The sequence below is a fragment of the Manis javanica genome, chromosome 6 (assembly GCF_040802235.1).
Source record: "Manis javanica isolate MJ-LG chromosome 6, MJ_LKY, whole genome shotgun sequence".
Classification (NCBI taxonomy): Eukaryota; Metazoa; Chordata; class Mammalia; order Pholidota; family Manidae; genus Manis; species Manis javanica.
This window is the reverse complement of record NC_133161.1, coordinates 135837896-135861672: the sequence shown is the minus strand read 5'-3', so window position 1 is coordinate 135861672 and position 23777 is coordinate 135837896. Positions and strand designations below refer to the sequence as shown.

Genomic DNA, 23777 nt, shown 5'->3' with positions numbered 1-23777 from the left:
GCCATGGGAAACCGCTCTACTGTAGTCCCAGCCAGGAAAAGTAAGTGCCTTGGACAGAGTCGTACTGGGCTCCTGCAGGCGTGGCAGAGACTTCAGCCATTTCTCCCAATGCCAGTGGCTCTCACTTCCAGATGCACTCGGGGACCCTGGGTTTGCCCCTGGGGCAAACTGGGAAAGGACAGCAAGGAAAATGCCTTAGCCAGGGAGCCATGGCATTTCCTGCAGCGGACGGAGAAAATGATGAAGAGCTTTCCTGACTTGGTCTGCATCTAACACCATAAGCTTTAGGAGGGACATCTGAAACATGCCAATCCCATCATTTCATCTCGCTCCTAAAGCAAGTAGAGCCAGAGAGATTGCTTGATTTTCCCAAAGTGTCACAGCCAGACCTGGAGTTCCAGCACTGGAATGAGTTCTCCTGGCTGACCTTGTCTAGATTCAAAACCCCCCAGTGCCTTTATGTCCCCTCTGAGGCCCCACGTGGTCTGCCATCTCCCCTTCCCAGAACCTCTCTGGCTTCCCTCTTTCTCCTCCCCCTGCTTCCTCCACCACACCACACCAGCTGGTCCCTGACACCCCAGGCCTGCTCTACATCATGTCCCCACATCAGTGACATTAGCCCCTAGCAGTCCCCGAGTCTCAGCTAAGTCTCACCTTTTCCATGAGGTTCCCTGGGCCTCCTACTTAACAATTCAAGCAGTCCTCCGTGCCCCACTGGTACTCCTCTCCCCCTTACCCAGCTCTCCCTCATCTTTCTCAGGGCCTCCCACCTCCTAACATACCCTTCAGTGTCCTTATTTCTGACACTTCCTGCTGTTGTCTGCCTCTTGCACCAAAACATTAGCTCCACACGGCAAGGTGCCATCTGTTATGTTCACTTCTGTGACCCCAGATTCTACAGGGAGGCCTTCACTCAACCCATATTTTCTGAATTAGTAATGAAATAAGCTTTTTAACAGTGCATGTGTACTATATGTTCACTTCTCTTCCCTCCCCCAGCCCCAGGAGGCTTAACTCACCAAATGATACACCTGCTTTTTAAATTTATACCTACCAATAGCAATGCCTAAAACTGAAGCCCCCCTCCCATGCCCCAACATTCCCTGTCCAGGAGCCCAGGGGGATGAAGAGGCACCGTGTTTTTGAGTTAGAATGGGCTGGCACCCCACAGCGGTGGTGCTGGCAGAGATGGAACACTCACTTGTTCATGTGGCATCACCTGGCCGCTGTGCAGCTGAGCACCCAGGGGCCCTGCCACAGGATGCAGAATACCTCCCTCACTTACTCCTGTTAGAGATGGCGCTGCTGGTGGCTCAGTCATAAATTCTAGCAACTGTTTTCAGTTCAGGATTTGCAATGGGTCCGTGGTTCAATTAAAATGTATAGTGTTCTCTTTTGCTTTGTTTGGAGGGCAGCATAGTAAGTCCGTATTATCCCATTGCTGCTTGGTATTTGGTAAGCTTATCTGATTGACAGCAGCAGATTTGGAGAAGGATTCACTTGAATGGGGCTCCGTTCAAGTCTTGTGATCCCCCAAGTCTTGTGAGCATCAGCCTTGATTTTTACACACATTCTGTCTTGTCATCCCCCATCGACCTGTAGTGTAGGTGTCATCCCCATTTTATATTTTAGGAAACTGAAGCTCAGAGAAGGCAAAGGACTTGCCTGGAGTCATGGCCTAGGAGATAAGGCAAAAGTTTCAAACTCATGTTCTTCCTAATACATGAGGAGTCCTCTTCAGGGCACCCAATATACACTTATTACCAGAATAAATAATTGAAAGCATAAGAATCTGAAAGACTGAAGCAGAGAATAGGTAAGTCATAAGGGGAGGGGTCAGAAACAAAGGTCAGAGCATAGAGAACAGACATATTTGGGACACAGAATGGGCAAATGTCAAGAACACTCGAAGGAGATGCTAAAAAGAAGCAGGTGTGGAAGGAAAGAGTGAAGGCAGAGTTGTGGCCCAGCAGTCCACTTGGCTACCCTGCTTGCTTCTTCCCTAAGTATTGCAGGGTCTCATCTCATGTATGCACTGCTTTTTGTGGCTCTCAAAATGTTTCTTTAGAGCCTCAGTACAATCTTGTGGGATGGTGTTATCTTCCCCATTCCACAGATGAGAAAATTGAGGCTCAGAGAGGTCAAGTAATTAGCTCAAGTCCACAGAGCCAACTTAGGGGAAGGCCAGAGACTTCATTCAAATACTGTGATCCCCCAAGTCCAGTCCTATTACCCTTCCTAAATAAAGAGAATTACTGCCTCATTGTAACAATAAATAGCAGCCACAGTCAGAGAGAGAGGGGCCTAGGGAGGGACACTAATATGGCTGGAACACTTTCCATATTAAGTCCTGGAGGGTAAGGCCTAGGACTATTTACAGATTTTACAGCACCCAGCTCAGCTGACCATACTATGGAGTATTTGTGCTGAATGGCCCCTGCCAGGTGTATTACTAGATATAATACTATAATCAATATTGCAAAATGTTCATACTACCCAAAGCAATCTACATATTCAATGCAATCCCTATCAAAATTCCAATAATATTTTTCACAGAAATAGAACAAACAATTATAAAATCAGTATGGAATCACAAAAGACCCTGAATAGCCAAAGCAATCTTGAGAAAGAAAAACATAGCTGGAGACATCATGCTCCCTGATTTAAACTATACTACAAAGCTATAGTAATCAAAACAGTATGGTATTGTCATTAAAAACAGACACACAGATTAATGAAACAGAACAGAGAGACCAAACAAAAATCCACACCTATATGGTCAATTAATCTATGAGAAAGGAGCCAAGCATATATAATGGGGAAAAGAGAGTCTCTTCAATAAATGGCATTGGGAAAAATGGGCAGCCACATGCAAAAGTATGAAATTAGACTACTATCTTATACCATACATAAAAATTAGCTCAAAATGGATTGAAGATCTGCATGTAAGACCTGAAAGAATAAAACTCCTGGAAGAAAACAAGCACTAAGCCACTTGACTTCAGTCTTGACAATGATTTCTTGGATTTGACACCAAAAGCAAAGGCAAGAAAATCAAAAATAAGCAGGTGGGATGACATCAATCCAAAAAGCTTCTGCACAGCAAAGGACACCAACAACTAAATGAAAAGGCTAACTATGGAATGGGAGAAAATATTTGCAAATCATATATCTGATAAGGGGTAATTTCCAAAGTATATAAAAAATCCATATATCTCAATAGCAAAAAACACTCTGATTAAAAAATGGGCAGAGGATATGAAAAGACATTTTTCCAAAGAAGACCCGCAGATGGTCAATGGGTACGTGAAAGATGCTCAAAATTACGAACCATCAGATAAATGCAAACCAAAAGCACAATGAGATATTACCTCACACCTGTTAGAAAGGCTATTATCAAAAAGACAAGAATCACAGTGTTGGCAAGGATGTAGGGAAAAGGGAATCCTTGTATGCTGTTGATGGGAATGTAAATGGATAAAGTCACTGTGGAAAAAAAGCATGGAGTTTCCTCAAAAAAGTAAAAGTAGAAATGCCATATGATCCAGCAATTCTACTTCTGGTATATATACAAAGAAAATGAAAGCACTAATTCTACAAGATATATGCAGCCCCATGTTCATTACAGCATTATTTTCAATAGCCAAGATGAGGAAGCAACCTAAATAACTGTGCACTGCTGGATGAATGGATAAAGAAGACGTGGTACATATGTACAATGGAATACTCTTCAGCCATAAAAAAGAATGAACTCTCGTCATTTGCAACAACATAGATGCAACTTGAAGGCTTAGTAAACTAACAAATAATGTATGATCTCACTTGTACATGGAATTAATAAAAAAGAAAGCTTATACGTGGAGAACAGGTTGGTAGTTGCCAGAGGTGGGAGGTGGGAGGAATCGGTGAAGGGGATCAAAGGTACAAACCTCCAGTTATAAAAAAATTAAGCCATGCAGATGTAATGTAAAGTGTAATGATGATAGTTACTAATACTCCATTGTAAATTTGTAAGTTGCTAAGAGAATAGATCTTAAAAGTCCTCATCACAAGAAAAAATAATTTATAATTATGTATTGTGATGGATGTTAACTGGACTTATTATGGTGATCATTTTGCAATATATACAAATATTGAATCATTAGGTTATATACCTAAAACTAATATAATGTTATATATCAACTATACCTTTACACCCTTGTACCTTTATTCAAAAAATATCTCCTGGCACTTTCCACAGAGAGGGAAGTGAGAGCTGAGCATCCTGAACTGCTGAGGCACTGGCGCATTGCCCCTAAACAGTAGAGTCACACTCTCACATGCCACAGCTCACAAACTCTGGTCCAAGAAATCATTTTAAATATGCCTGACCTTCAAACAAATCCAAAGAACCATAAATGTAAACACACACACATGGGGTCCTCCAAGAGGTCTGAAATGCCCCCACGAAGGGAGGCCTGGGGAAAGCACTGTCCTCACGCTCCGGAGTTGCCTCTCCCGGGTTTTCACATCTTCAGGTGCTCGTCTCTCACTCCCCTCCCCCCAAGTGGGCTACTTGCCTCTTCCCTCGGGCTGCTGGGCTGCCCAGCTTTGCTGCCACAGAGCCCAACAATCAGGCAGATTCATCCACATCAAGTTGCTTGCATGGTAGGCTAGATAACAGAGAGGACACCAAACGGAGAGGCAGGAGACCTGGAGCTGGTGCCGCTGACTTTGGGTGGGTCTTCAAGTCACCCCTCTGTGCACACAGTACTTGCCCTCCAGAAATATCAGGAGATACATCAGACCTGTATGCACAGGCACTTACATACTGAGAACAGCAAAATTAGCTCCTACTGGTGATTTTTAAAGGATGCCTTGAAGTGAGGATGTTTCCCAACCTGAACTGATTAATTTCCAAATGATAGAAGTTTTAGTGACTGAATCTCTGTGAGGTAGAGACTTTGGTTCTATGGAACCTCCTTGACGTTTCTCCAGTCACAAGCTCACCCACTTTGCCAAGATGTGGAGATGGGTTTGGAGGGAACCTGCCCTGTTCTGTTCTTTCCCCTCTGAGACAGGCCCTGGGAGTGCCGGCCAGAAGCTTGGGGCAAGGAGCCCTTCCTGACCCAAGGGGGACTCGGATGCCCTCAGCCGCGGGGAAGGAGGTGGCTGCCACCGCTGAGAGGAAAGCAAACTCACTCAGGGCTTTATCACAGAGTGCAGGTGCAAGCTGGAAACGGAGCCCAAAATAGTTTGCATCATTCCAGGTTTGGATTCTCCATCTCACGTTGCACCTTCAGACCCTGCCTGACGGCTGGGAGAACTGTGTGAAAGTAGCTCCCTGGTGACCCTAGGGAAGATAATGGGGCTAAACGCAGAGGCCCCAAGGCCGGCAGGGTCACCCCACAAAAAGCTCACTTTAGGATACCAGGACTGGCCTGGCCAGAAGTGCTCCCTCCCACCTCCCTGTGTAGCATGACTAGGCACCTTATACCCTCCTGTGACCTGGGCCTCTGGAGACAGATGTTGGCTCCTCTAGGCACTGACAGAAAGGCATACGCTTCGCACCCTTTTTTCTGCGAGGTACTTGCTTATGCGAGGCCAGACACAACCAGGCCCCCTGGTGGTCAGAGGGGTCATTTGCAGGCTGGGAGGGTTCAAGGATTGGAGGAACTTACTCCCCACGTGGGAAGGGACTCCAAGGCCTAAAGGACACCGAGTTGCACTAATATCACTCCCTCGGGAGGCTTGCTCTGGTCGGACTCTGTTGGGGTCTCCTTATTACAAGACATCATAACAGCAGCGTTTTCCTTCACCATGTGCCTCCCAAACATAATTACATAGTTACTAGTTTGCTGATCTCCTATGCCCACCGCCATGAAGAAAGCCTCGACTGCCACTATACGTTTGAAAGGATGTGTAAACATCTCAGGCCTCCCAGCCCGCTGCACCCAGGCAGTAGAGTGGAGGAGAGGGTGTTTCAGGCAGAGCCTCACCTGAAGGGGTGCAGAAGCCCGGAGTGGGAAGGCAGCACCTCCGGTGGGGACTCAAGAGCCCCTGCTGGGCAGTGCAGGCAAAGGGAAGGGAGACCAGAAAGCCTCCTGATCACTTTGAAATGTCAAGCAAGGGATGGATTAGGGGAAGTGAGGGGCTGTGGAAGGATTTCAGGAGAGTGTGTGAGACCATGAGGTTTGTTTCCAAGATGATCTCTTTGACAGCGTTATAGAAAGAGGGCTGGAGAAGAAGCATCCAGAGGCAGGAGGCTGTGGGGGTGCCACTGCCACAGTCCAAGCAAGACACAACGAAGGCCCAGAGCAGGACACGGCAGTGGGGCTGGAGCCCGGAGGATGGAGTCAGGAGAGAGAACAAAGCACCAGGCGCTCAGTTGGGGGGCAGTCAGAAATGCACAGAAGCCAAGCAATCCAGTTCCTCCTGCCCCGTCCTCACCTCCAGTCCTCACTCACTGAGCCATGTCCCATCAGAAGTCAGAGGCCCTGCTCTTGATCAGGTCCTGTATATCTCAGCGGTTTTCTCTGACACAAGGGATATTTCCGAAACCCTAGAATATGCTATATAGATCATCTCATTGGTAACAATATTGTAGATAGCACATGACAGGCACTTCAAAATTTGAATAAATGAATGACTAAATGAATTCTTCACAAGTTATCCTAAGATAGCTTCTGACAGTTTTGTCCTTGGTCAAAAGAGAACCTCCTTTCTTCCCTGCCCTGCTGTGAGCCTGTGTGCCAGGGCTTGCTGGCCACCCTGGCTCACCTGTGAGGTGCAGTGTTTTCTCCACTTGCCTCGTCTGGAGGTCAGAACTGCAGACCTAGGATGGAGGTCGGGTTCTAGAGCTTGCTTTTTCTGTGCAGGGGCTAGAAGGATTGAAAGATAGGGAGGTGGAAACCCATAGATTTCTAACCAGACTCTGACTGCCCTGAGAGACAGTGAAAAGTTACTCCTCACTTCCTAAATGATCAACCATTGCCTGGAGATGACTGCATGACCTTCAAGCAAAAGCAGATAGCAACCAAGAGCTGAGATTATTGAAGAGATTAATTTCCCCATACAGGGCAATTTTCCCCCCTTTTTTAGCATAGGCAGCAGTTCAATAAATAATTAATGCTTGTTAATCTTTTAGCTATTTCTCCTGTTGTAAAAAATTAATTGGTCTTCCATCATCTAGTGCATTGTAACACAGAGGTATTTGGCCCCTGTCCACCACCTGCTGAAACATGCTCCTACTGATACCCATTGGTGTGTGGCGGTTACACTCGGCAGTCATGCCCAGCTCCCAGGTTCAAGGCACGGAGTGAGTGCACAGCGCTGTTGCAGGCACCTGCAGGAGAGCCTTGCATAAACACTGCCTCTTTCTTCCAGAAAGCTTGAGGAGCTTGCAGGCACTCCTCACATCTCCTCCTGAGTTGCTGAGACTCCCGTTTTGCAAAAGAGGTGGAGCAAGATGAATGATGGAGTCAGGGAACAGCTGCCTATGCAAAGAAAGGAGAAAAAATTGCCCTGTACAGGGAAATTTATCTCTTCAATAATCTCTCTCCAGGCCTCAGACTAGGGACATCAAATGTCTTAGGATCTCTTTCTGAACTTTGCCTCTGAGCTGTGCAGTTTACCTGAGCAGGATTATGAAATCGATAGGAGAGAAGATGGGGAGGGTCAGAAACGGAGGGAATACTCCCTTGATGGCTTCATTCCTCCAGTATAAGTATTACATGTTTCCCTCTTTTAAATCATAAATCAATTGTACTACCTCCTCCAGGAAATTCTCCTAGATTAAACCAGTCCGACTACCCCTACGCCAGTGCTTGACTCACACCTTCCCACTCAGTGCCCTTGGGTAATTATCCTAATGACAAAGTTGTGTTGATAACTAGTTTGCCTCCTTTGTTTTCTTTTATTAGAATGTAAACCCTGGTAGAGCAGTAGTCGTGTTTGTTCTGTATCCAATATAACCAAGCACTGTGCGGCTGCGGAGTCTTATAGGAGAGACGGGGGCATCTGCTGGAGCAGCTGAGAAGCTCCACAAAAGCAGACCATGGATCTGCGCTTGGAATTGTCCCTTTTGGAAAAGCCATGACGCTGTTAGCCCATGGGTCCTGGGGACATGCACGTCAGGGGCTCGTTCAGGTTTGAGTCCCAGCCCTGACACTTCTGCTGTGTCTGAGTAATGTCGCTTCACCTCTCCCAGCCCTGGGATCTCATCTGAAAAAATGCCTTCTTCAGAATGCCGTGGTAGGGATGCCATGAGATGAGGAGTATAGACAGTGTTTGCAAACTGTGGAGCTCAGAGTAGGTATGAGGATTTCTTGTTACCACATCTGCCTGGTCTTCTCTCTCTGGCACCCTGACCTAGAGCCATCTCCAGACACCACCCTGTGCCCTCCTCGGAAGCAGCCTGAGCCTGGATTCCAACGTGCTGCTTCACCATCCCTTCCTTCTGGTGTCTTAAGGTAGTTTGGTGATAGAATAGTATAATATCAGAGCTGGAACAATCCCTTAGGGTCAGCCATTTCCCCACTCCTTAGATAGAAAAACTGAGGTCCAAGGGGCTGATGCAATTGATGTGGGCTTGCATGGCTGCTCAGTGTAGCTCTGCCCCAGACCCCGCAGTTCCTGACTCCATGCTGCGGGACAGGGCATTCCTTAATGAAAGCACTTTCAGTACATACTTGCCTTGTGCAGAATCTCTGCTAAGCACTTTCCACGAATTATATAATGTAGTCCCCATACAACTCCGTGGGGCCAGTACAGTTAGTATCCTCATTGTACAGACAAGATAACTGAGGCACCAAAGGCCACCAGCTAACAGTGTGGAAGCCAGGTCTCAGGGAGTGCAGAGCCTGTGCTCTTAATGCACTGCACTCTGCTGCCTCTATACACTGTCTTCTCCTAGGCTGACTCTCACTAGGAAAGAAACCCTGTGAAAAATACAGTGCTGGTACTGACAGAAGATTGATTGATGCAATGCACTGATCAAATGAATAAAGATATTAAGACTAACGGAGCCACATCTTTCTCTATCAGTAAAGGGAGCTAGAAACAAAAAAAAGGGAAAATATTAGAATGAACCTTGTAGTTTGGAGCTGGAGCTGGAGGTACTGCTGTGAATTCATGGATTTGAACACATGCTTAAAGGAACAGTGACTACATGGAGGAATTTGTTTCTTGGGGGAATCCCATTTGTTCTGGAGGTATGGAAAGTCTACGTGCAGGGAAAACAATCTGTGCATCCTAAAAGATGCTGGACAGTGGGCCCTGCCAGCCCTCCTGCCCATCTGAGAAGGTGCTCCACCTAACATCTCTTCTCAGCTCAGCAGCAGTGTCCAAAGCTCACCTTGCCCCTCCTCGTGGGGGCTGTGTGCTATCCCTGAGAACCACTCACAGTCTACATCTTAGACCTGTGGTTCCCAAGCCACGGCGAGTATGAGGATCACTTGGGTAGCTTACTGACGATAGAGCCCTTGGGTGCCATCCCAGAACCACCAAATCAAACTCAACCAGGTGGGGCTTGGGAAGCTGCATTCACGCTCAGCTCCCAATTCATTCTTGTTCAGTCAGCCCATGAGTTACGGATCAGAAATGGGAGCCACTGGCTTAGAAAGTGGCAAAGACTCCTGAGCATTTGTAGAGCTGAACAGAAAGCCTTCACTCTCCATTAAGGGAGGAAGAAGAGAGGGAGGAAAAAATGGCAACTTGACATAACTAGGGCATCTGTCTTTCAGGCATCACAGATAGTATCCCATCTAAATTCATTTTCCATCAACCTCTGCATATCACTCTGTGTTGGGTACTCTTCCCACGGCGAGTGACTCCAGACTACAGCGCTGAATCATGGCTTTCAGAAGGGGGAAAAGTGGAGTGAACAATTCAAAAATTCTGCATGGCCTTTAAACGCCTCATGCCACCATTCCGTACCATTAGCAGAATTCTACTCTGTCCATCGCCTAAAACATTTGCCCATCCGAAGTCAACAGCCCAAGGCTCCTGAAGTCCAGTTGGCTGCACCAATGCAAATGGGACTTTTCCAACAAGTCCCCCCAGACTTCCCACCACAGTTATCTGCTGGGCAGATATTTGTGAGGAAACAGCATTAGAGCTTTGGAATATTCAAAGATGGGATTTTTGAGGTGGCTTTTTGTGGCTCACTGAGTACCTCTCTTCACTCTCAACATAAAGAGGGGGGCTGTGAAAGGAAGGCAGACAGAAGCGCGGGACCAGAGCATGAGGCTGGAGTGTGAAGGCGTATGCATGAAACAAATAAACAGCCCTAATAGCCCAAAGAACAGGCATCTCTGAGAGAGGATATCGTAAGGAAGCAAGAAGCTGAGGGCTACATACATGTTTGTGCCTCTGGAGATCTTGCCTGGTCATGAGATTGTGGGGTTGGGGGGCATTCACTTTTCCACACTCTCTGCATGACCCAATGGTTCAGATACCATCCCCATTGGTGCTGTGTCCACATACCTTACACAGTTTAAAAGGGACAGGGCATGGTCCAAGGCAGGGGAGGGTGGGAGAGATTGCAAGCCTGTGTACACCCCTCAAGCACCAGCATATTCTACCTGCATTTGGTAATCCCACTGAACACAGAGTCACTCTCGACCAGCTCTGAGTCCCAGCCCTGGTTCTGTCACTTGTTTGCTGTGTGACTCTGGATAGACCTCAGAGTCTCTGTGAACCTTGAATCCCTCACCTGTAAGTTGTAGAAAGTGTGTCCTGCTGACTTCACAGGTTTCTGTGGGTGAGGCAATGCACAGAGGCCTTCATCAACCACAAAGCATTAGCGAAACATAACATGCTATTGTTATGATTCTAGGTAGACATAATCCCCCTCTGTGTCCTGCCTCTTGCCCTCTGCAGGCTGTTCACCTCTCCTCCCTTCCATGGGACCCTCTGTGAGCCAGGGACGGTCTCTCTCCACTGCAGTGTTTGCCCACGAGCCCATCTATCTGAGTCGACCATGAAGAGGCATGTGTGACTCTTATCTGGGGCCCCCAGCCCAGACACATGAGTCCCATACCACCGAGGGCACCACACATCATAGGGGAAACACCTTGGCCACATCTTATTTTCCTCTTGCCCAAAACCACAGAGCCAACCAAACTATCAGAGGCATGAAGTTCTCCTTGGTGAATGGGGTTCTTGTCACTCTTTTGTTAGTTGTTGGGGGCATAGCTACTGCTGTGCTTTTGTTTATCCAGCTTAAGGTTCTTTTTTCCCCAAGATGTTTTTCTTGTATTCTATCCAGAACTGACTTGTTAAGAGCCCAAGACTGCTAAAGACAGCAGGGCCCTGCCAAGGACCTCCTAGTGTTTACTCTAGGAAAACCCATAGTAAGGGAGAACTTTAGTACGCCCAGTTGCTGAAAGAGGGAAAAGGCCTTTCTGATCCTCTCCCTATGCAGGCTCCAAGTTCCTTTCTTTCTCCCAGAGAGAAGATCATGGATTGTGAAATGCCTTAATGGAAAAAACAGCCACAGGGCACCAGCTCCACGGCATTGCATCCAAAAGCATTACGTCATGAAAAGTTTCTTCTCCCAGGTACACACAGGCTGCCTTCCAGCGCTTATCCCGAATAACTTTTATAGGGAGATGGGGCTGAGGAGGTAGGTTAGCAAGCTGTTTATAGCCAGGGAGATGCACAATCCCCCAGTTCATCCGGAGCCTCTACGTTAATAAGGGGTCATGCCCCAGCCCTAAGACACCGTGTTTTCCTCTCATCGGTTTCTTACAGTCATCCCTTTTTACTCATGTAGAGGGACTTTTGACTCAAGATTTGCTAAGTTGGCATTTGCATTTATCATATTTCACAAAGTCTTGAATAGAGCAAGCCCTCTAAAGTTGGGAATGAAAACAGTATTCTTTCTGTATAGGATACACAATGGGCTGGGCACCCCAGGAAGGGGTAATTCACCTGGGAGAGGATGGTGAGACACAGTGGTGAGACCCGCTAGTCGGGGAGTCGCGGTTCCAGCTCCATCAGGACATAACAGCTCACTTACAGGATCTGCGTCTCCAAGGTTCCACCTAGTTAGAAAACTCCGTGAGTCTCGGAAAGGACTGGTCTTGTCACTGTCAGCCTGATGGGGCTAAACAGAGCGCAGTTAAGCCTGGTGGACACTGGCACCTTCTCAGGGTCCAAAATTTCATGACTCTTCACAAAGGGGAAGCACAGAATGTGGCTGCAGAGTAGCAGGATGGAGAGGTAGGTCTAGGTGTGCGGAGAGGCAGGGGCAGGGGACAGGAGACAGTCATTTTCTACAGATGATTTGAGAGATAATAAGTCCAGGGATTAGCCACGCAGTTTAGGGGCCAGCTGAAATGACCTGGAGGGAATCAGTAAGAAAATCAAGGGAAGGGGTGGAATCTCAAGAGTGAGGTCACTGCCTACTCACCTGTAACAGGGAGGATCATTGGTAGCAAAGGATTCGGAGAGAGCCATGTGGGTAAAGGTAGCTGAGTTCAGGAATGGACCTGAGCGGTAAGCGCGGGCCTGCCTTACCGACGTGAAGATCGCCAGGTTTCAACAAATTCCAGCTTTTTGTATCAGATGCTAGGTTGATTCTTATAAGCATATTACGAAGTTGGCTATAAAAACACAACAGCTATGGCTGGATTTTATGCAGCTTTGAGAAGCTAGGATCAGCGATAGGATCCTAGCTTTAATAGCCCTCTAATGCACGGCCAGATCCTTCTGGGGATAATGTCTGTAGCAACGGGGAATTCCCAAAATCCACTCAATCCAGCTTCTGCCTAAATATTAATATCAATGCTGTGATGATGTGATATAGACATCATTAATAAGTTTCCTGGTTTCAGCACTCTGGCAAGAGTAAGGAAAGTCTGGGAGTAGAACAAAGTTCAATTGCTTTACTTCCCACTCTCACACTGTTCTGCAAATAGTCCTCGGCATCTACAGCTGGAGAACCCAGGCTTACTCCCAGGGACCCTCAGAGAAGGGAAGGATCAGGCCTCCTCAGGGGGCTGGAGCTACTGCAACACTAGACCTAGGAGGCAGCTGAGCCAAACAGTGGTCAGTTCGATGCCAAGAACAGCATCCACATTTTGGTATTTTTTGCAAAGAAGGATATTTCCCTACATAATAACAGCGCAATGTAAAAATCAGGAAATTTGCTCATATCCATTATTATCATTGAGTCCCCATACCCCATTCAAGTCATGCAAATTTTCCCAATAATGTCCAAGACCACACATTGCTTTAGTTGTCATGTCTTCTTAGCTCTCTTCAATCTGGAACATTTCCTCAGTCTGTCCTTGACTTTCAAGACCGGGACAGCTTTGAAGATTACATGACAATGATTTTGTAGAATGTCCCTCCATTTGGATTTGTCTGATGTTCCCTCATGGTTACACACAGGAATGCCACAGAAGTGATGTGTTCATCTATTTGATGAGATGGGGCCTGATTACAGTTTGCCTTATTAGAGTTGATGTTAACTTTGATCACTTGTTTAAGCTAGTGTCTACCAGGCTTCTACACTACAAAACTGCTCTTTTTTCCCTTTATAGGTATAAGACTATTTGAGACTAAGAAAATACTCCATCCTCATCAAACTTTCACCCACTAGCTGTCACACTCATCAATGTGTCTTGGCTGAATTAACTACTATGATGGTTGCCAAGTGATGATTTTCTAATTTCATCATTCCTTCTAAGTTATTCCTTGGCATTCCACTGAAAAGAAAAACTTTCTCTTCTCTTCACTTATATACTTATTCACTTTTTATTCACATATATAATGACATCAGTTAAGACTCATGGGTGGTATTTTATTCAATGGGATAAAACATTATTTGTTTTCCTGTTCAAATTGTACCTGATTTGGTCATGAGGGGCCCCTTCAGGCTGGCTTCTATGTCCTTCTGACCAGTTTCCATCATTCTTTCTGCACTTCCTTACTGTCCAGCCCAACAAAATATTCCAGGGTCATTATATCCTTTCCCTGCCACACCCATTATGTCCTTTCCCTGTCACTGTTCCCAGGATCTCTCCATGGAGAGGATGTGCACACACACAGAGTATATTTAATCCGTCATAACAGAAACCAGATCAGTGGTTGCATGGGGTGATGGGTATGGGTGGCAGAGAGAAATGATAAAGGGGTACAAGGAAACTTTTGGGGTGTCAAAACTTATCAAAATGTACATTTTAAGTATATGCAATTAACCACATGTAAATAATACCTCAATAAATCTATCCAAATTTTTTACATCCTGAATTCACATTGTGTGAAGAAAACAATACTCTGGATATCGAATGCTTCTGAAGTGTTGTTTAAAGGAAAATAATGAGTAGAATTTTTAAGTCAAGAAATTCATCTTAAGTTCAATGAATGCAAAGTAAAAGTGATGTTTAAAATTCTCTAAACATTTTTATTGGATTATGACATAGAAGGTGGAGTTTGATTTTTTGGAATTTTTTATAATGTTTCACAAATGGGAATGTATTCTGAATAGATTTTTATTCTACATATAAATGAATTCCCTAAAATGATGATAATGAGTAAAATCAATAACTATGTAAGCAAAGTAATTTGCATGCATGAAAAACATTTAGCAATATTTTTGGTAAACTTTGTGACAAAAAATATACTTCAAATACACTCTTTTAAAATATGTTATGTATCCTTTAACCCAGTAATTCCACATCTAGTAATTTATCCTACATAAGAAATCAGAGACACCCCCAAAAATATATGGATTAGTACATTTATTACAATGTTATTTTTAAAAGAATTGTAATCAACCTAAATGTTTGATAAATTATGGTGCAATAATACAATAAAACTCAAAATAGACATTAGACTATTATAGAATATATAATGACATGAAAAGTGTTCATTATATATTTTAAGTGAAAAAAACAGTGTGATATTTCCCCATTTCTGTGGAGGGGTAATAAATAATCAAGCATTTTACACATATGCATATGTATATTTTTCTTAAATATGTGTGTGCATTTTTTTATATATGTAGACACATCAAAGTGTTGACAGCTGTTACTTCTGAATGGTAGAATTGTATTTTTCTCGGTGGTTTTCAGTATTTTCCAACTTTTATCCAATTAAATGTATATATATATGTATCTATATAAGCCCATCATCCCTAACCTATAATTCAAAAATCCAAAGAAGCTTTCAAAATGAAAATTTTTCATAAAGTTAGTGCAAACCTGTTCAGCACAAAACCTGGCCTGAACTGAAAAGAGCCTTTACAGACTCTATAATTTATTAGTTTTTACATAGCCTATCTGTATCCCATTTTGTGTGGACATGCTTACATTTCACTGACCAATGGATGCTGCCCCAGAACTCCTGGAAGTATTCCATAATATTCAGTATATGAATCATTCTAATAACCAAAAACATCTGCACCGCAGAGCATCTGTCCCCAAGAGTTTCAGATAAGGAATTACAGACAATATTTTGTGATTAGGAGGAAAAGGGGACAGGAGGGAAGGAGGAAAAGAGAAAAGGTAGGAAATGTTTATTATTATCTGGAAGGAATTAAAAAGTCCTGGCCCAAGCGCCAAGGGCAAATTAAATGTACTAGGAGGTTAAAATGTGACTTGCTTGTTTCTCAAAGTTCTTCAGCCAAAGGCCCCCAGAGCACACAGTTGTGTTTGGTACTTGTTCAGGGAGGGAGAAGGTTTGTTACTTGTTCAGAGGAGGAAGCAGAGGGCGTCTCAACAAGGCAACTGTGTTACAAAGAACTTGCAGGCTGGGCTTTCATTGTGATTTGGGGGAGTCTAAGGGAGGAGGGGCTCACTCTCAAGGGGGTGCTGGGTATGACTGGGGAAAGTGATAAGTCATACCACTCAGGAGAGGAGATTGAACCGAGGGTACACCTGTAATTGGTATGGGAGCAACAGTCATTTATTTTGACCAAGAGAGGGGGAGTTTGGCGTTTTGTGTGAAGCGCAGTGATTGTGTTTGTCTGGGCGTAGACACAGTTACCAAGTGACCTAGCTCTGCCTCCACAACCATGGTGTCAGAGCTCTCTGAGGGCCAATAAGAGGATGAGGCAGCCCAGCCAGCTTCCAAATGTCAGGGGCTATGCATTTGTCTTCTTATCTCCGTGTCAGCTGAGCCCCAGAGCTGTTAAAAAAGGGTAGTGTTAGGGGCTCCACATTTGAAAGAGGGGAGATGAAGCATCAGTGCAGAACTCGCTAAGCATGTTCCAAATACCAACCCAGGGACTCTTAGACCTTCCGCCACTTGGGGCTTGAAGGGTGGGCAGGTCGGAGTCTATCAATCTATTGACGACAGGATTTCATTAGGCAGGTAGGACGGACTCCTCACTGTCAGCCACAAACCATGACATGCCTCAAGGGGCAAACCTCAGAAATCTCTAAAGGTGAGAGGCTGGCTGCAGAGAAGGGAAGAAGGCGGACAGGGAAAGAGCCGTGTGGGGCCCGAGGACAGGGGAATGGCCTGGAACCCAGCCTAGTACCACCTTCAGGGCACAGGAAACCACCAGGTGAGGGGCCTCAGAAGACACAAGGGGCCTAAGCCTGCCCAAGACCCCCGCACAGAGGCCCCCAGAAACCACAGGCACTGGGCCCCACAGAGCCAGGCCTGGGGCAGCTGCCACTCCATAGGCCATGGGAGCCAGGTCACGATTGTCACCTCTCCTGCTCCGCATTCTCCACCACCAGAGACTGTCAAAAGCAGCTGAGCACAGACAAAAAAATGGAGGAAAAGAAGAAAACAGCGAGGTGTCCACCTGCATCCCTCTCCACCCCAGGCCCACAGTGGGGACAAAATGAGCTTGGACAGGCCAGAGTCCGAAGCCCAATTTTAAAATGTTTAAATTTTAAACTTTGCAGTACCTCCAAAATGAGATTTTTTTTTTAATATTTGAGAGGGACAAGAAAGTTACAGGATCTACCAAAGATAGCAGCAAGGAGAGGAAAACGAGGTTCAGACAAAGGCCGTGGTGAGAAAGAAAAAGCCTCTGCCTGTACCCAACACGCGTTCATTTGAGAAGTCATCACGTATACACGGTGCATGAATATTCTTTTAATTAAAAGACTTGCTGTTCAGAGCAGTTCAAGGATTCCAGGAAAAAAACTGACAGTAAGTACAGAGAGTTCCTATATACTCCCCCACCACATCCACCCACCGTTCCCACTATGGGACGAGCTTGCAATAAATACCATGAGACCGAGGAATCAATATTGATACAGTATTATCAACTAAAATCCATAGTTTACATTAGGGTGACTCTTTGTGTTGTGCATTCTGTGGGCTTTGGCAGGTGATGAAGATGTGTATCCACCATTACTGTTATCATACAGAATAGCTTCATCGCCTTAAAAATCCCCTGTGCTCAACCTAGTCACCCATCTCCACCTGTCCCTAGCTCCTGGCAACCACTGATAGTCACACTTCCTCAAAGCTTTGCTCTGACACCATGATAGAAGGAGGCACCGCTGGTTCACTTCACAATGTGTCTAAGCACAGACAAACACAATTGCTGCGCTTCACACAAAATCCCAAACTCCCCTTCTCTTGGCCAAAAGAAATGACTGCTGCTCCCATACCAATTACAGGTCATATAGTGAAATCATACAATGTATGGTAGCCTTTTCAGACTGGCATCTTGCCAGTAGTAATACTCATTTAAAACTCCTCCATGTCTTTTCATGGCTTGCTAGCTTACTTCTTTTTATCACCGAATAATACTGCATTGTACATATTCCAAATTTTGTATTCCACAGTTTGTGTATCCATTCACCTACCAAAAGACTCATGGTTGATTCTAAGTTTTGGCAAGCATGAGTAAAACTGACGAAAACATTAGCATGCAGGTTTTTATGTAGACATAAGTTTTTAACTCATTTGGGTAAATAACTAGGAATGGGACTTTGGATCCTACGGTAAGACTGGCTTTGTAAGAAGCTGCCAAACTGTCTTCCAAAGCAGCTGCACCATCCTGCACCCCCGCCAGCAGTGAAAGAGATCTCCTGTTGCTCCACATCCTCATCAGCATTTGGTGTTGCCAGCTTTTTGGATTTTAGCCATTCTCACTGTTGTGCTGGTAAAAATTCTAAGCCAACTCTCCACCAAAAGGAAAGCCCTGAATTGCTTGCTGATTTTCACTGTGTAAATCCACCCACCATGGCCCATTTCAGGGAACCAAAGTGATGTCCCTGTGCCCAGGGTAGGGAAGGGGTGTGCAGGTATGTGCCCTGGCTCTCGCACACCCCTACCTGTACTGACAGTCACGCACAGAGGGCACAGCCATGCCTGGCAAATCTTATTGTTATTTCTTAGACTGGATGGCTATGACTTGCTCATTAAGGATCATATAAGCATCTTCCTCTACAGAACCCAGGCTTAACCAGGCTGACTGCTGTCTTAATGACAAAGATGTTAAGGGTGGTAATCACTAAGTCATTTCTATCAATGCTTGGCACTAACAGCAGATCCTCCAATCTCTATAAAATCATCCCCCAAGTCATCCAGAATGGTTTATGCCAGCAAGACCAAATCCTTGCCACACTATACCTTTCTCTGTTCACCTCCTGCTAGAGAGCCATTTGGGGGAACCTCCTTCTTCCCTTTTCTCCCGGAACCTTTTCCTCATTTCTCCCACCGTGCTGAACAATTTAGTTGGTGACTATTTGACAGTATAATTTAGATGGAAAAATACTAACCTAGAAGGCAGGAAAAACCCCTGTCCCCTCACCCAGCCTCTTTCTTACTCTGGCCCTATGCTACTCAGCTCTGCCATAACCATTCTGGGGTCATTCTCTTTATCTCCACAGCCAGTGTGGGGTTTTAATAGCTTCTAAGAGGACACCTGATATAGGTGTTAAGCTTTCCAAAATAAGACAATTGTACGCACCCAGGACTATTAAAACCCCCATGAGGTTCAATTACATAACCAATTCCTCTCTTCCTAGAGGCTTCTTTCCTAGTCACCAATGATCGGAGTTTGTAATGATCGTTTGATGATTTAGTGCACAGCAATTATTCAATTAAAGCTAAATTTAGCCTTTCTTTGTGAGATTATGCTTTGAAGTGTAACCAAGGCTCGGCAAGAATGGAACAGGTGCCACATGAAGTCAAGCAGGGGTGTGGGAGCAGGGCTCTTGGGTCCTGTGCCCAGTCCTGTCCCATTAATCCTAATCCACTTGTATGGAGGGGAAACTTCAGTACAATTAGCAGACAGGATTAGCAGGGGTGATCATCTCAGAAAAGTGAAGTAATTTGTCTAAAAGGAAAGCAGCTCCCCAGCCAGTGGCCTGCTCCCTGCTGGCATCTGTTCCCTATTCTGAGCACCCTCCATTCAGCCCAGGTCTGACCTTGGGCAGATTGTGCAACCCCTTGAGGTTAATGTCCCCATGTGTTACCTGAGACCACATGCCTTTCATGATGGACAGGTGGTCTGACTCAAAGAGTACAGCCACAGGCTGGAAGCAGCGACATGGAATTTAAAACCAGTTTGTCACTATTAGTGCAATGTGACCTTGACTGAGCAAAGCACTTCACTTGAACCTGTTCCTCTCTCTACTAAATAAGGATGATAATCATCAACATCGCAGGCTAGCGAGTCACAAGATGCCCACTGCAATGCCCCAGCCCACATTCTGTTAACCCTGACCCAAACCACAGTTCCTTGGCATAAAGAGGTCCAACGTCCTCCCCACAGTTCCTGTGAATTCCTGAGCTTACATCCTCATGATTCTCCTGCCTCCAGGTGCCCCACTGGTGCTTGTGACCTCTGTTCTGTTCAACCCAGATGTGAGTCTACCCAGCACAAGTGTCATGAAAAATTCACTTATACAAGCATCTTGTGAATTCAGATCAAATGAATATGGAGAAAGTGGCTGTGGAGTGGGGGTCACATTGGGCCCCACGTAGCCTTTCATCACCTCCCCACTGAAACTCCCTACGACAACGCACAAACCCGCCCTGTGCTTGTGCACCAGATTCCAGCTTCTCTTTCAGATTTTTTTCTACATTTCAGCTTCTCTCCCAAAGCACAGATCAAAGAATTTCTCCCAACAAATCAGCTTTCTCCTTCTAAGGGAAATGCTGGTAAATAAACTTCTCTCCATCTTGTTACATTTACAGCACATATAAAATGCATTTCATTTGTAGGGCACTTTACAGACCATCTCATCTATCCTCACAACAGCCCTGAGAAGTGTAATTTTACAGATGGGGAAACTGAGGCCCAGAGATGTTAAGTAGCCAACAGTGTGCACCCTGGCAAGGTGGGGGCCTGAATTCAAAGCCAGGCTGATGCCAACCCCGTGTTTGCTTCCACCACCTGCCCCTTGGTTTCCAATCCTGAGGATGCTGAACACCTGCTCTCAGCAAGACCTTGGCAAGCTGCCCCGTCCCTGCTGGAAAAACGGAAATCCTTGTTTCTACACCACCCTCTCCCCAGCAGAAAGCCTTGTTCTCTGACCACCATGGAACCACCAACAGTCTTCCAAAGGCCTTTCTAAGGAGCAGCAGGAAACGGCTTAAAAGAGAACTCAGCTTTCTCTGGCCTTTCTCCTTCCTGTATTTGTTCTTCCTTGTCTCTAACCAACCTCCCTGCTCCATCTTCCCTCAATGCCACAGATCCAAGCCAGACATCCATGCCTGACAGCAAAGAGGAACGATGTGGTATGGGACACAGACGGAGAGCAAAAGGCAAAAAGGCAACCGCAGTCCCAGCCAACAGGAGAAAAGCTCTGCAGATACCATTTAGGGAAAGATAAAAGTGGAAGTTAATAGTGGGATGGAAACAGAGTGCCCCTAAGTACATATTATAGGTAAAACTATTCCAAGGTTGACAATGAATTCTCAGGGAACAAGGATAATGAGGAGAGAAGTGGGACTATAGCTTAGCAAAATACCCCTCAGAAATCTATTTGCCTTTGGAATGCAGAGTGTCTCTTACAGGACTTTCAGTCTCTAAGTTTGGCCCAGGCTGCTAATAAAATGCAGTTGTAACCTCCTGAGCACACTCCAGTCAGCTGACCGTGGTGGGAGGTGGCAAAGAAATGTGGTGGGTGGTCTGGATAAATCAGCCTTGGATTAAAGATTGGCTATGGATAATATACAAAATAAATCCGGCAAAAAGTCGGCAGTTGACAAAACTACCTAACGCAAGGGCTGCGCGAGGGCCAAGGGAGAAGGCTGAAGGCACTGTACGGAAGTGAAGTTTGTGTTTAGATTATACAACTCCTTACCTTTACCCAGCACCTTAAATGCATCCAACGATTGCATGTATGTCATAGTTGACCCACCTTGTTTAAATGTCAGCCCTACCACATGCTTTCCTATGACTTTATGAAAATGACTTTCTTCCCTAAGTCTTGGGTTTCCCATTTGTACAACGGAGGTGCTAATGATTCCCGCCTCCTTGAGCTGTGAGGAGGACTAAATGAGATACCCATTCATTCATTCAACAGATATTTTTGAGCATCTCCTACATACCAAACACGGATCTAAGCCTAGGGAAAAGCATTCTCTTTGTGAACCTTTCTCCCTAGTCCGGGAGACAGAAACTTGACATAATAAGTGAGTGTTGTCTATTAGGAGGTGATGCAAGCTAGGAGAAAAACTGGGCAGGTGAGTGTGACCTCAGAGCACTGGACAGACACCAGCAGTTACTGCCCCTCTCCCAGCAACCCCCTGTGGACACAGGTTTACACCTCGAGTGTCATAGCTGAGTAACTGGAGGTCTGAGAGGCTAATACCTTGCCCAGGGCTGCACAGCTAGCAAAGGCAGCACCGGGACTCAGAGCCCCTCTGCAGACTCCTGCTCCAGTGCTCCCTCCCTGCCTCTTTTGAGGCTCCCTGCAGAGGAGACAGGAAAGCAGCTATCCTAGGACTGGGGATGCTTGGAGGGGACTCACCCACAGAGAAGCTGCTGCCACCGCAGCGCGGACACCTCCCACCCCGCCCAGCGAGCCGCCAGAACTTGCCGCACAGAGCACTCCGGGGCAGCTGACAGCAGGGGCTGGCCCAGGCTCCGAGTGCCTGTTCGGAGGCCTGTTCCAAAAGGAGCCTCCTGGACAAGGGTTCCCACGGTGTGGAGGCTGTCAGGGTGCCAAGGGGAGAAACGCCAGCTTGTTTTATTGACTTTCCACCCAGTCGAGTCCTCCAAGCCTGTGGTTAGGAGACAATGAACAGAAGGCAGAGAAGTGCCTGTGCAGGGAGCCCTTGATGGCACCCCTTCTCCTGGCTGGGCAGCCGCAGTACATGATGTCCATCCCCCAGACTCTCCTGGACTTGTGAGCAAGCTCCCAACACCAGTCCTGCAGATGGGCAGGAACAGACTTCCTGCACACACAGTGCAGAGGGAGCCCATCTGGGCTGGAGCACCTACAGACTTCAAAGTGGGGGGCAGGGGCAGCAGTTTCCATTCCAGGCCACAGCTGTATGGGGCACAGCCTCATTATGAGACTCTACCGCCCTGCTTCCCCACAGCCGGGGCCAGCTGACTCTCACTATAGGCCTGGCCCCACCTGCCTCTGGGAGTCATCTGAACACACTGGGAGTCAGCGCTGAGGCACCCTCACTACCAGGCACCACTGACACCAGCCAGGCACCTGCCACCTGGCTTCTGCTTGTACTGCTGATGACTGGTCTCTGAATTTTTCTCCATGCCTTAACAACTTGCTGATCCCTCTAGGAATCCTGATGTCTCTAGTCTTGCTCTTTCCGCTCTCCTCTCCCATTCATTCAGGTGTCAGCCTTGTGCGCCTGGCGTCTAAGGCTCTGAGACATCTTGACAAGCTTCCAGATGCTGCCTGCCTACCTTTTAGGTCTTGGAACAGCACAACCAGAGCTGACATACCCCCTGGGTCCCAAGCGCCTCCCTGTGACTGCTGTGGAGGCCTGGCCACCTGACATCATGCTTACATGGCCAGATAGAAGCTCCCCCAGGACCTATGGTCCTATGTGTTACCCTCATACTGTTTTCCCCACCCCAGGGAGCAGAACTAAGCCCAGGTCCGAGCCTGCATCATACCACTGCACCTAACTGGTCCCTGCCAGACCAAGATACGTGTTTGAGTCTGGGATTCCTAGCTCTAAGAGAGCAGTACAAAGATGGTGTTGCATATTCTCTTTTGTAAATATCTGTTTTTAAGCTTTTATCACAAAATTTCAAATGATAAAATGTGCACATAGTAAAAATCAATAACTCTGAAATGGGTAAAGGGGGTCAAAATGTACAAACTTTCAGTTATAAAACAAGTAAGTCATCAGGATGTAACGTACAGCATGGCAGTATAGTTAACCATACAGTATTGCAAGTACGAAAGTTGCTAAAAGAGTAGATCATAAACGCTCTCATCGCAAGAAAAAAATCCATGACTATGTATGATGATGGATGTTAACCAGGCTTATAATTGTGATCATTTTGCAATATACACGAATCTTGAATCATTACATTGTGTACCTGAAACTAATATAATGTTATATGTCCATTATACCTCAATAAAAAAATTAATTGCTCCCCCACACTCCTCCTTAATCACAATCCCCAGAAGTTCCCAGTCTTGGCCGTTTGATAGGTATCCCTGCACTCTTTAACACACACACACACTCCACAGAGAATTCTTTTACACCAACAGGAACATATACAAATTGTTTTGAACCTTGTTTTTTTCAGTATTATCAAGGACATTTTTCCTATTCAGGACACTTAAAGCTAACTTCTTGCTTTAGTGGTTTTGCTGGAGTGTACAGTATAGTGATGTCCTATGTTTAATCATTCCCCTGTTGACCTACAGTTAAATCCT

At 46.0% G+C, this 23777-nt stretch overlaps 1 protein-coding gene across 3 annotated transcripts in view; it reads right to left on the bottom strand.

Moving 5' to 3' along the window:
* The window catches only part of LOC140850013 (uncharacterized), a 146876-nt gene that overhangs the window by 75102 nt on the left and 47997 nt on the right, over nt 1–23777 (bottom strand). For 2 of the 3 annotated variants that reach the window (XM_073239486.1, XM_073239487.1), the window contains one exon: nt 16149–22137. The exons of the other annotated variant lie outside the window; for it this stretch is intronic. In XM_073239486.1, coding sequence (XP_073095587.1) covers nt 21745–22137 — 393 coding nt within the window. In that variant the 3' untranslated portion in view covers nt 16149–21744. Of the gene's footprint in view, nt 1–16148; nt 22138–23777 lie in introns of those variants that run through there. 3 annotated transcript variants of the gene reach the window in all.